Source organism: Myotis nattereri (genome assembly GCF_964212035.1).
Source record: "Myotis nattereri genome assembly, chromosome: 11".
Classification (NCBI taxonomy): domain Eukaryota; kingdom Metazoa; phylum Chordata; class Mammalia; order Chiroptera; family Vespertilionidae; genus Myotis; species Myotis nattereri.
The window spans coordinates 27,982,750-27,996,304 of record NC_138086.1 but is presented as its reverse complement, the minus strand read 5'-3'; the positions used below and the strand labels follow the sequence as shown (position 1 = coordinate 27,996,304).

The window sequence follows — 13,555 nt, the reverse complement described above, 5'->3', positions numbered from 1 at the left end:
GACCTCTGTGTCCCTCCTTCGTCGGAATCCAGTGCTTCCCATGCCCCAAGGTCTGACCACTCGCCTCCAGAATTACCTGTCAGTCCTTCTGCTTCTTTCCCAGACTCCCAACAAAACGCGTGCTTTTCCAGTGGACCTGCCTTAGATGAGTAATTTGATTAAATTGATTGAAAGTATGAATGACAATTTTGAAATCCTTCCAAAAATATTTGTCTGTGATCTCAGGTTGGAGGGACCAATAATTGCTGGTGCTCAGGCATGGGGTCAGGGGGTGAAGGGGATGCCTTTAGTGCCATTAGAAACGGGGGCAGGGGGTGTATAGCCTGTGGAACTTCTCTCAGGAACCTCTGGGGAACCCTAAGGAGACTGGGACATGAAATAAATCTACAATGTGAAGAGACTACTTATTTGGTTCGGAAAGACAGAACCACATTGTCTCTTTCCCTAACTTGTCTGGCTCTTGCGCTAATTACCAAGCATGAGAACACCTACCACATCCAGTACTGCTTCACCGTTTTCTCCAGCACTCTGTGTGATGTTCATCTCACTCCATAGCCCCCCTAGAATCTCCTGGAATGTGGGATGAAATGGTATAAATGCAGTATCTCTCACAACTGCTAGGACAAGGCAGTGCTTAACATTTAAGCATTGAATTAATCACATTATTCTCAAAGATAGAGTATGTGGAGCTCATGGTCACTTCTTGTTCTCAATATTATTGTGATCTATTTGTATTAATTTAGCATTTTTAAAAATATGATAAGGTCTATTGTTTTTCTATGTGCTCCTTTACTGTTTTTGATTGTTTATAATATGACTAAGAAGTTGTCCCGTCTTTAGACGCAGAATCAGGAGGAGACAGACACTTTATATTCTGTTTCCCATGCCAGTGTCTTGCACATAAATTCCGTCTTCCAAGAAGTGGGTGAGGTGGGAGATGTTGATAGGAAAACTTCTGGAATATATTACAGTTATTTTCATGAGATAACTCCAGCAGTTTGTTTTCCTTCCATATTCTGAAGCTGGATTCAGAAGCCCTTACTTGATTTCATAAAAACAATGAGCTGTGGGTAAGTCCCTGCTCGGTTATCGTGGCCTCTCAGGGTAGATATGGCATGTTCTGTATGTAATATGTGAGCTAGCCTTTTGTATGCATTTCTTGTGTTAACACTAAACATGGCACTCACATGATTTGCCTTCCCAGTTCGGAGCTTAGTGTTTCAATCTATAATTTAAGAAAAAAAAAAAGCCCACATTCACAAAACTGCAGCTGGATTGTTCCCAACAGGAGCTGTGGGTCAGGGCTCCCAAGGTCATCGAGATAAAGCTCGAGGCTTAGCATTCCCCAAAGGGTGCCCCCTACTGGCTCAGCGGACTTTAATGTGGGAGGGAAAGACTTTTCTATTCTTTCCCTCCCACTTTAGAAATTAGGCAGGCAGTAAGTATATTGCAAATACTGATTTCTTATGTGGAGTATCACATATTTTATATCTGCATGACTGTACTGCATCTAACATGCAATCGTTTTCATGTCTTCTTTCAAAACGTTAAAATGTATGCCAGCAGTGTTCATATTTTAGGTAACAAAAAGTGTGATGATCAAGTTTTCATGTTGAATAAACTTGTTAAACATTAGTTTCTTCAAAGCCATCTCTTTCTTTTATCTATTTTCCTATGTCCACAGCCCACTTTTGCCCAATTTTGCTCATCTCTTTATCCACAGAATTCAAAGAAACCCCTATCCCCTCATTGTGTTGCAGTTCTTAGGAATGAACAGGAGGTGGCAGTAACATTTCAAGCTCAAAGGGCATTTAGGGGCTTTCTCAGCAAACTGATACTTGCATTGGAAAACTTGAATTGTACAAACTAGCGCTAAAACCGAGGTATTTTCAAAATGCCAAATATAATTTAACACAGGGGCTTATTTAAAAAACACATAAGTATATTTCAAGTATAGCTCATGTGGTGATTATTAGAGTAATTATTTGGGTAGGAAATTCTTAAAAGAGCAGGAAATTATGAGAATGAAGGTAATTAGTAGAATTTATATCAAATGAAGGACTCACAACCAAACCTTATTATTTGAGTTCTGGGACTTATATTCCTACCTCCACACAAATGCCAGTCTCTCTCTCTGCTTCCTCGGATTTTGCTCTTTTTGCACCCTCCCCTCGTGGTGGTGAATGTTACCTTTGAGGCTGTTTGGCACCCCCTGAATGGGTTTGTGATCACTTGAATAGAGAATGTGTTTGTCTTTCTCTCATTTCAATGCCACTCTGTGTGGCTTCTGTAACTTTCATCTCTCTTGCTCTCATCCTTGCCTGCCCTCTCTCTTACTGTATGCGCTTTGTGCATTGTCTTAATAGCAATACTCATAATTAGAGGGAGGAAAAGCAAAGAAAGAGAGGATTGTATCATTGATAGGGATTCTCAGTGCTAAGGGATTTGGGGTTCTAGTTTTCCTAGTTAGAGATGCTTTGGGGCCAGAGTGATGGTGGTAAAGATGCCACCTGGATCTGTGATCTCACTATTTCTTGCTCAAGCCCTCAAAACGGTGTCATCGTCCTCTAGGTCATGCACATCCTTGAGGGTAACTCAAGGGAGAAACGCTGTTCTCCAGAGATGGTACCCTACGGCCAGGCTTTCAAACCACATTAAATCTTGGGCATGCTGGATTTCCATAGAAAGTCTTTGTTCATCAACAGGGAATACATTGAATGTGTGCAGCAGCATCATTCCCAGGTGAAACAGAAGAACAGTAGAGATGGTGATTCCACAGCCGTGGTGGGAGCTCTTGAAATGTGCCTGGAAGGGGTGCCCGGCTGGGAAATCTGTTTCCATTTGGGCCATTTCTTGGGAGTTTGTTACCAGACAACCAGCAAGAATGGTTCACGCAGGGAACAGAATCCTACTTACGTGATTTGGCCCAGGCCTGAATGCTCCTGGTGGGAGGCTGTGTTACAGAGAGATTGGATCCCACCAAAGTGTGAGAAAGCTGGGTGAGAGAAGCCTAGGGGGCTCTCAGGGCTGAGGTCACCAGCACCCGTGCTTGGAGGAAACAGTGTTTTTTGCTGTAGTCCTCACCCCAAGGTGACAAAGAGGTGGAGGACAAAGAGGAAAGACTGGCGTAAGAAGGAAAATTCATGAAGGAGAGAGCTGCTCTCAGTGTGCGTGCTTCTTTGTTCCCCAGTGAGGACTTCACAGCCAAGGAGCAATTTATTTGTGGTGGGCCACGCGAGTGGGCAGATAGCACAGCATCTAGCTCACCCTAGCATTCCTCCTTTGTTTTCTCTGTCATCCCATGATGGTAACCAGGAAATGAAGGGGCCCTGGCTCCTCCAGCCAGGCCTTTGAGCTGGTGTGAATATATCAGAGCTCCCCTTCCCCGTCCGTGTTTCAGGGAAATATTCCATTGCTGAGTGTTTTCAGACTATGGGTCTCTGTTCTGGTGCCAATTCAGACTCAGGGCATAGCCTGTCCTTTGTGCTTGTTCTCAGCTCACTTCCATGTGACTCCATCCCTTGGCCAACTCCCCACCAGGTGATGGTTTATAAGTGCTAAGTCAGTATGTCTATGTGTTGGGGACACTGGGAAGGGAGGTAGACATTCATTTGTGGGCTGGTTCTTTCCAGAAAGTAATAGACCCATGTAGATGGGTCCCTATTTTATCCTTTGTCTAATTTATCCTTTGTCTTTAGGAAAGGTTATCTAAAATAGGTGGCCTATTGACCTCTTGTCTCTCCCCAAAGAAAGAAATGATACAGACGTCCCAAGGAGGGCCAAGTAGGAAAGACATGGGTGCTACTGAAGACAAGAAATAAAAACAAAAGAAACTATAGAGGCTGAAAAAGTAGACGCATTGTGTTAAGATATTGTGTTAGGATGAGCTTGCAGGTTTAGAGAATTCCATCCAGCCTGCCAAGAAATGCATGCACCTGAAACGTATTGCAAAGCATTATAGCCCGTCGTAAAGGCTGAAATAGTCACTATGCCCATCATCTCAGTTCCAGGCTTGTTGATTAAAAACAATAAAACATCACAAGAAGTTCAATACTTCTTAAAGACTCTTTTGCCTTCATAAATACCACACTCTTTTGCTCTTCTGTATTACTACTTTGCTAATAAAAACTGGGTGCATTTTTCAGTGTCCTTAAGCCTTATAATTGATCTACTAGACAGATTGGAAGACTCGAAGGGAAAAGTGCTGATGGGAGGCAATCTAAATACCTACCTTTGAGTTTCTTAGAGGTTCCTTGTGTCTTAAGTGATGACAAGTTCTGTCCAATACAGTGGCCACTAGCCAATGTATGCGCTATGTCTCATTCCTTCAGTTTCTTGATATCTGCATACATTAATCTCAAAACATGATTCATTCCAAAATGTTATTAATGTATTTAGGTGGATCATTCATATTTTCAGACTTCCTTGGAAACATCCCTATTCCAGAAGAGAACAAACACCCTCCTGGGGACCATGGAGACATTGCCTGAAGCTGTCTGCTTTAACCACAGATATTTTTGAAGTTTATTTGCTTTATTTTAAGAATTCAAGTGACTTTTGCTTTTGAATCCATAGTATGGCTGTGCCAGTTTCAATATAAAAATAATACTATAATTTTACCAACTAAATTATATAATTCATCATTTAAAAATACTGTCGTCTTCCTGGAGCTTCCTTCATGTTCAAGTTCCCACACGGACCCTAGTTTGAAAACTGTTGCTTTCAGTTAAAAGGAGAGAAAAGCATGAATGTTCTACCCAGCAGGATAACATTCCAACGCAGACTTTTACCAGCAAATCTTCAAGTCAAAATTTAATAGAAAAGTAAAGGGAACAAAAGCAAAACTATTTCCATAAAGCTTGAATGGATGAATAAATGAATGGGTCATTTCTTAATATATTTTTAATTATCATTCATCTCCTCTTCACCTTCTTTTCCCAGTGCAGTGGTGACACAGAGGAAAAAGCCCTCACACTTTCTCTATAAATTACTAATTCAAAGACTCCGGGTGAATCTTAGTTCGTTCCCTCTGCTGTCGTTTCTTTAAGTTTCTGTTCCTGGAAGGGTCCATTTCCATCCCTTATTTCTTCCTCCATTAAATCTTCCTTCCTCTGTCTTTCTCTTTCTCCAGTTCTGAGTTTCATGGAAATCTGTTAATAGTTCTTACCTGCTTTGTGCTGCACCTTTTTTGTATGTTCCCAGCCTCCGTTTGTTGGCTCATCCCTGTCTTGCTTTTTTTTCCCCTCAGGGCATCTTTGTGTAGATATGCTGGTTCCTTTTTGTGTATTATTCATATTTGCATGGGGTACGTTCTGTTTGGAACCACTAGTTTGGAATGACATGGCCCTGCCTCTTATGTCTCTAGTCCTATCTTTAATTACTTCTTTACATTCTAACAACACAGAATTATTTGTGTATCGAATACCAGATTATGAAATTTCACATCTGCACTCCTTTTCAGATGTCTGTTGCTTCTACCTGGCATTCTTCTCCTTTCTTACTTACCTACTAAGCTTCTACTTACCCTGCAAAGCCCAGCGCAGATGGTTCTTGCTTCCTGACACCTCCTTTCCCTCTTTAGGGACAAAACTGATCTCCCTCTATTCTACAAAACCTCTTTCTATAGGTCTTGATCATTCTATTTCTTCACTTAATTGTAATCATTTGTTCACATTTTTTTTTTCACTAGATTATCAGCTCCATGAAATTGATATCTTGTTCCTCTTCATATCTCCATCACTTGACACTGGGCCTGGAACTTAATATGGTCCCAAGTAATAATTATTATTCAGGTTTAAATCAACACAAATTGAAATATTTAAACCTGAATAGTAATTATTAAGGTTTAATAAAATAGAAGTAACAATTTTACATGCAGGGCTTGAGTCTTTATTTTTGTTGTGTTACTTTGCTGAATTTGTATGAAATGTAAATAAAAGTGTAAGAAATACCAAAAAATGCAAAATAAAATATATATATTTTATAGACTATAATAAAAGACTGGTAATCAAGAAAGATGTGAGGAAGAGCACTTTAAATTCTGGAGTTATTTGAGTGCTCATCATAGTTTAGCTGATGCTCTCTCCAAGATAAAGTGAATATGGAAGAGGAATCAAAAGCCTGGGACAAAAACACAAATCACCCAGGTGCCGTGGGAAGAAGAAGTCATGAGCTTTTATGCATTCCTTAGTTGTCAGATGGAGGAAGATTGTCTATTCCTGAGATTCAACCCCTCGGTTTTAACAAATAACTACTTAAATTGCTGACTTCACAATATTTCTCTTCTCCTGAGCTAAATTCTGTAAAACATTTTATGCCCATTTCCAGGCATAATGTATGATGTATATGTCTCAGTCGTATAACTTAGTGACTTGTTACAGTGCAAGGTGAAATACTGAGTGAGGATTGAAATACTCCATATGTCTTGAAATTCCACAAATCCAGGCGTGCCGGAGACATTGAGCATAGAAACTCAACATGACTAATCCTTAGAAAACACTCTGAAATCGATAGCTCTTCCCCGCTGCCTGGACGCACTGCAGAGCGTATCCCCATGGGACTTTATCGCAGCCATCTGGAATTTTTCAGATTTAATATTAGGTCTTTGCTTTTGCAGAGAGGCAGCAAAAGCCTGCTGCCCAACTCCTCCATCTGAGACATTGCTTTGTTCATTTCCGTGAGTTTTTCTTTGTTCCTATAGTTCTGTGAGAAATTAATTTCAAACAATCGGAGACACATTTTTGCTTTACTTCCCATCAGAAAACACCAGGAGTGAAAAAGTTTCCTTGTGGCTAACTCTTTTTTATGTCCTGCACAGATTATTATCTCATCCTATTTCAATATATGATTTTTTTAGACTCACCTTCCAGTCCAATTTCACCTTTATTCAACATGCTCTCGTCTTTTATTTTTTTCCTAATTGTTAAGCAGACTGTGGGTATCTCCATTGCCAGGTGCATTGGGTGGCATTGGGCTCTGAGAGTGACTACATTGTCTCCAGTCTGGAGCTTCAGGCTCATTCCCCAGCTCTTCCCTCATAGCTGATATAGGAGCTGACAAACTTGTCTTGACGGGCATTTGAAGGTGACATGATGACTTTTTGTGGAGCCCCAGAGTGTGTCTGAGTCTGAACACCAGTGTGGTGTTGCTAAAATTAATTCAACAGATTTTAATCGGGGCCCCTGTGTTTAAAATAAGAGTTGGTCTTAGTTTTTAAGGAGCGCACAGCCTTGTGGGGAAGACCAGTGTGTGGACAGTAAGGAACAGGGGAGCTCCAAAGAGAGGATAGCTCTGATCCACCAAGGGTGGAGGGGGAGGGAGAGGGATGCAGTGATAGCTTAGGATGACAGTAGGTTCCCTCTTACTGTTCCCTGTGTCATTGTCCTACATACTGATTTTCTCCCTACAAAATCTTTGGACCTTCTGTCATTTTCACATGCAGAAGTTTACTTGAAGAGACCTGTAGGTCGAAATGATTACACACTTTTCCACTGATGACAGTGTCTTTATACCATACAGTTCACTCATATAATGGACAACAATATTACTGATCTGTAGATAAAACAGTATCAAGCATCCCAAAGTAGCTAAAATTTTCCTGCAACCAGTATGCATCCACTAACTCATTCTTTTCCCAACCTTGTCATCACATCTCATTAATATTAGTTATATTAATGATTAGCTTTATTACCAAACTCTTGCATTGGCCTTTGGTCATCTCCCAGCTATGGGCTTTAACAGTCTAATTGTTTAAAGGAGAAGACTTCAATTTATAAAAGTTTTAAAGGAGAAGTCTTCAGTTTATAAAAGTTGTGGGACTCCAAAGGTTATTCTAATTTCTAGCCTTTTCCTTCAAAATTCAAACCTCCCTGAATTCCGTATTAAGTGTTTCTCCTTCTCCCCAGAAAAGAATGAGTTAGTAGTCAAGATTGTACCTTTCAAGCTTGAGAGGAGTTCATATATAAGGCTATGTCTGTATTGCTCAAAGTAACCCGATTAGTAGTCAGCTGTGGAAGGAAAAAGGGGATTACTGTGAAAGAGGTTGATATAATGCTTCATTGGTATTAGTCATAATTAGAGCTGAACCCCAAATAGGATGGAAAGTCTTTAATTTATAAAAGTTTTGTTGGACTCCAAAGGTTACTCTCTTTCCTCATCCTGATTCTCACAGGTTTAGAGACATACGGCCAGAAATAGAAGGTCAATGTAATTCTCATTAAAACATTAAATTCCGCAAAGAGTGGAAACAAAATCCAATAATAAGTGTACTTGCCATTTCTTTTATTCCTGCTATTTTTGCTGTCGGAGATTAATTTTTGCCCACAGATACTCAGCCTAGTGCGTATTTACATCTCTGGCATTTTTTCTGGAGGCCTGGGCTTGGGCGCTTACTCACACTCTGATATCACAGGATTTCATCTATTATCACATTTTATATGAGTTCTTTTTGTGTGTATGATAAATCCAGACTTAACTAAGTATGTGCGGTCCTATGACACTATACAGTAGACATTCTAGTAACACTACCCCTCCACCAACCCAGGTAATCTTTGGGAGTTATTGATTGGAGTAACTTAATGGAAGTTATTGATTGAAATTATATATATATATATATAATTATGCAACCAATGCATTAATTATACCATCTACTCTATGGAATTTCTATTTAACTGAATTTTGAGGGTATAATTTCTATAATTTCTTGATCATTGTTGTACTTATAATTATCAGTATCATTTACAAAAGATTTATCATGCTTATTATCTCATTTTAGGTCTCCAGTTTCTTCAGAAGATCACGGTAAGCATCTGTCTTACTTGTACTAATTCAGGATTAAAAGTTGAGCTCTGCTCCTTACATTTCATTGTAAGGGCAAAGAATTATTTAAGAAAATGTTTCTAAGATGTTTTCCTTGTATTTCTTTTAGTGTGAAATGTGAAATACTTTTAAAAACTTAATTCATCCTAGCTAAATTTAGTATCTTGTATTTCTTTGATTGTATCACAACCATTTTGGTTGACAAATATTAAAGCTTGACGTATTCTGCCTGATTTCTGTCCCATCGCCAGAAATCTTTTGTGACTTTGGGCTAGCCATGTAACTTCTTTGAATTACAGATATTTTTAAAATGGGGGTTAGTAGTAGACATTCCTAAAAGTCTCTTCCAGTTCAGACATGGGGGTTTGCACGGGGTATTATAAGTCTCAAATGAACCTAATTGGTAAGTGGTATGAGTTATTATCCAGCTGAGGTGAGTTATTGGCAATTTAGGAAACAACTATGTGATTGAAAGAATAAAACGTATGTTTTTGCCACATCTAACTTTTGGAGTGGTTCACTTATTCACTCAAACGTTCAAAAACGTTAAGTGTCTGCAGTGAGTCAGTTATGCTAAGTAAGCATGTTATACAAACATGCTATTGTGGTGTGTGGCACAGAACTTTTCCCCTAAGGAGCTTTATGGGTCCAGTGGGGAAGAGGGTGGTGGAATGACACTTATCTACTGCAATACAAAGTGAAATGTGATTAATCTTATAAAAGAGGTATAAACATGACTCTAGGAATACTACTGGCTTTCTCCTCATCCAGTCCCTGCTAAGGCACCATTCTCCATTCAGCCAGCCAAGTGAATACCATGGAAGCTGCTCTAAGCTTCCCTCTTCCCCTTGTTTCCACCTGTTCACACTTGCTTTGTGTATTTCTCTTATCTCTACTCTCTTTTCCATCACCATTGCTTTAGTTTAGGGCCTGTCCATCTCTTTCTTGGATTTCTAAAATTGTTTTTTACCTGGCATTTCTGCCTCCAAATTTCTACCTCTAGTTCACTGCATGCTTAGATAGCATCAAACTGGTTGTTCTAGAGTAAAAATCTATTCCCATTCCCTGTAGGATGAAATATTTTCAGTAGACCAATAATTGTATTCAGATTTTCAGTTCTAAATGATGGAACCTTTGTCTTCCTCTACTGCTTATTGCTTCTATTGGCATCTTTCCCCTTCTGTCCATGCAGAACCACTTCTGATTTCTGGAACTCACCTCATTTTTGGAGTCTCTCTGCTTTTTACCCCTGCTGCTCTTTCTGACAGGAAACTGCTCCTCCTTTTTCCACATACACCGTACACTTACCATTTGAGACTTCATTAAAACATCTCTCTCTCTGAGAGCTTCCTGACCCACTTCTCATTGCAGCAAATATTTTCCTTCACTCTAGAATTTAACACATAAATTTGATGCTTGATTTGCCTATCTCCTCTGTGAGATTGATATCACTCCCAATAAAGTAGAAAACATTTAAAACATGCTTATTAAATGAATATGTTAAGAAGAGAACAAGGAAGTTTTGCACAGGCCTCTTCTGTTCTCATATAAAATCTCTCCCAATACTGTAATGAAGTTCTTTCATGTTCTATGAAGAATCAGGGAGCAAATTATGTTTAGGCCCATGAAGTCAGAATCAGGTGGCCAAACACCTAATGATGACCTATTATTGTCTGCTATTTTGCTTATTGGTGTTGGCATGACTAGGTTTTTTTATTGCAAAATTAGAGGTCCTTGGGCTTCCAGGTTCAAATGATAAACTAGAAGTTTGTGTTTGGTTTGTATTTTCAATTAAGATTTCACCTATTGACCTTTATTTGCTTTTGTCTTCCAATCAATAAGAACTTATCCCCCATTTCAGAGAAAGGGGGTAGAGGGACTTCTAAATTACAATTCTATAGTCTGCTAGGGATTATTAAGGTTATGAGCTGTCAGTGAGCATATGTTGGTGTCCTTGGAAGTCCAGTATTGATAGCACTACTTCAGAATTGATTATTTTAAGAACTGGTATATATGATGAGCTAAAGAAACATTATCTTAATTAGAGGACATTTCTATTTTCCTGGCTTCAAAAATGCTATTACATGTTCATGACTCTTAGTTTGATTCTGCAACTTTCCAAAACCACTCAAATATATAGTGTAAAGTTATAATGCTGATTTATCTACTTTTATTTAATTTTCATCATCTTTAGCCCATGTATCCTTAGAAAATATTCTTCTTCCTTTCTTTATCACCAAGATTCTTTACTAGCACTTAAAATGTGTTGTCTTCTGTCCATATATTTTTGTGCTCATATATTCTGTGATTAGCATAAAATCTCTTGAATATCATCTCATCAAGCTTCCATTTGCACAGAATAATGTAGGAGACATAAGAAGTGGTATTTTTGGTTTTCAAACTTATGGGTGGAAAAATTGGGGCACACTGGGCAAATGATTATGAAATTGGAAGATAAAGAGCTATATACGTCTTGACTGTTTTATTTGCTTTTCACCAATGATCACACTTCTCTCTCTAAGCACTGGTCACTTCAGCTATCTTCAAAACAGGCTTCATTCTTGAGAAAATCTGATTTTCTAAAGTTCAAAAATCCTGACATCTGAATTCACACATATTACCTTTTCATAGAAAATTGAATATAGTGGCTTTGTCATTTATCCTCTGAGTTTGCTTCCTTGTTTGTAAAACAGGGCTAGTCGCATCTACCCTGCCCACATCATGGGATTGCTGTGAGTTCAAATGGGAAATCACCTGTGAAATCCCTTTCCAATTTGTTAAAAAGCACCTCAGACGTAATGCTGTTGTTGGCCCAGCAGTGCACAGGGACGTGTGTTTACTAGTGACCTTTGCTTGACACTGGCGCTGCCTATGAAAAGTTCAAAGATGTGCTGGTTGGGGAGGGGCGGGGTGGAAGTGGTGGTGCTTGTGGTGGAGAACTGTTTCCTTTGACATCATTATTAAATATTAAATTTTCATAGGAATACTTTTTACAGCTGGGTGAGGAGGAGTAGCATGGTTAATGGTGCTTGTATAAACTAGAATAAAGGTTCCGTTTATGATTAGATGACTTGTCATGTGGAGTTGATGACACAGGCATAAATGAAATGTAAAATGTTTCTATTTATAGACTAGAGTATCATAGTCATTAAAAATAAAGGCTAAAATTTATCGAGTACTTATTATGTGCAGACACTGTGCTAAAGTGTTTCCACTACATTATTTGTCATTTCATCCTCCGCAAACAGCACTCAAGAGCAGGTATTATCCCCAATTCTCCAGTTGGGGAAGCAATTCAGAGTTCTCAAATAACTTGCTTAGGATCACACAGCTAGTCCATGGTAGAATTAATTTTCAAGCCCAGTCTAACACTGGCTCATTTAGCCACCATGTCCTCAGAAAACAAAAGAAATGATGATCAGCAGGAAAGTGAGCTGAGAGGATTTTATGGAGAAAAAAAACTTTCTCTCTAACAAGAGTTTATTTACTACAGTGTCAGTCATTTCTTTTTAATGAGAAAACAAAACAGAACAAACACAACAACTTCTCCCTCCTGCTGGGAAGGATTTGTCCCGGTAGAAATAATAAACACCAGTGTCACATTCTCTCCTAATTAGTTAACTGAGTGAGACCGGAGCTTCAGGGAAACCTGCCATGCTCAGTCCCAGGGGCCACATTACGTTTTCATGTTACATCTGGAAGCTGGAGTCCTGCTCCTTGTCAGAAGATACGCTTGGCAGTGATTGATTGCCCTGTCCTATGAGTTTCCTCTGCATTTTGTGCCCATCTCAGCATTGTTTAAATTGCTCCTGGAGCCACCTCCTGTGCCCAGGCTGCCTCCCAGCTCACAGATTCTGTTCCATCCCCAGAGCCTGCTTATTTTATGGGCCTCCCAGAATGCCTCTGTGCTGCTTCTACCTGTGCCCTGCGCTGATGGAGGGTCATCCTCACTCGTGTCTGTTCACTTACAAAAAGAGAGGCATTGGCAACTCTCTTGAAAGGAAGTGCCAATAATCTGATTCCTTCTGGAATGACTATCTCCAAAACAAGCTTCCCTCTCCTGTCTTATCTCCTAGCCCTGTTGGCATGTGGTTCTCACATTATATGGCAGCTTTTTGTTGCTGTAGTAGCACAATGGATGAGGATGGGAATAAGGGATGAATGGAAATAGAATTGTAACAACCACAGTCATTAGTGTAGGTGCCCAAGGATGAGTCCACGGTCAGGCTGAGCCAGTTTTACTTTGAAGTAGGTCATGCAAGGAAACTCATTATGGTGAGTCCCAAAGCTCTTTAAAGCATCAGTAGCTGCCCTTGGCTCAAACACCAGAGATTCATTTTTCTCTTTCATATAAATATATGCAATATGTAATTTTATTATAAGAGAAAAGATTCATAAAGATGTATAAAAATGTATCAACTTGGTTTAAATAACCCAAAGGAACCACTGTGTACACAGCCCAAGAACTGAAACATTTGTAGTAATCTGGACCCTTCACGTCTGCCTTTCTGATTATGTTCTCTTCCCTCCCCTTCAGAGATAACTACTACTGTGTTTTTATGTTTATGACCTTACTACAAGTATGCATATTTCATGCATGAATGTATACGTATACATGTGTATATATATTTCATATGTGTGTTTATATTTTTGCTTATTTTGAAATTTTATAAGTTGAATTCTATTGTAAATCTTCTGTGACTTGCTTCTTTTGTTCATGTTTTGTGATTCAACCTAA

At 39.2% G+C, this 13,555-nt stretch overlaps 1 protein-coding gene across 2 annotated transcripts in view; it reads left to right on the top strand.

Moving 5' to 3' along the window:
• The window catches only part of DGKI (diacylglycerol kinase iota), a 196,126-nt gene that overhangs the window by 145,411 nt on the left and 37,160 nt on the right, over positions 1-13,555 (top strand). For both annotated transcript variants that reach the window (XM_081102141.1, XM_081102140.1), the window contains one exon: positions 8,774-8,799. In XM_081102141.1, the coding sequence (XP_080958267.1) occupies positions 8,774-8,799 (26 nt within the window). The remainder of the gene's footprint in view (positions 1-8,773; positions 8,800-13,555) is intronic.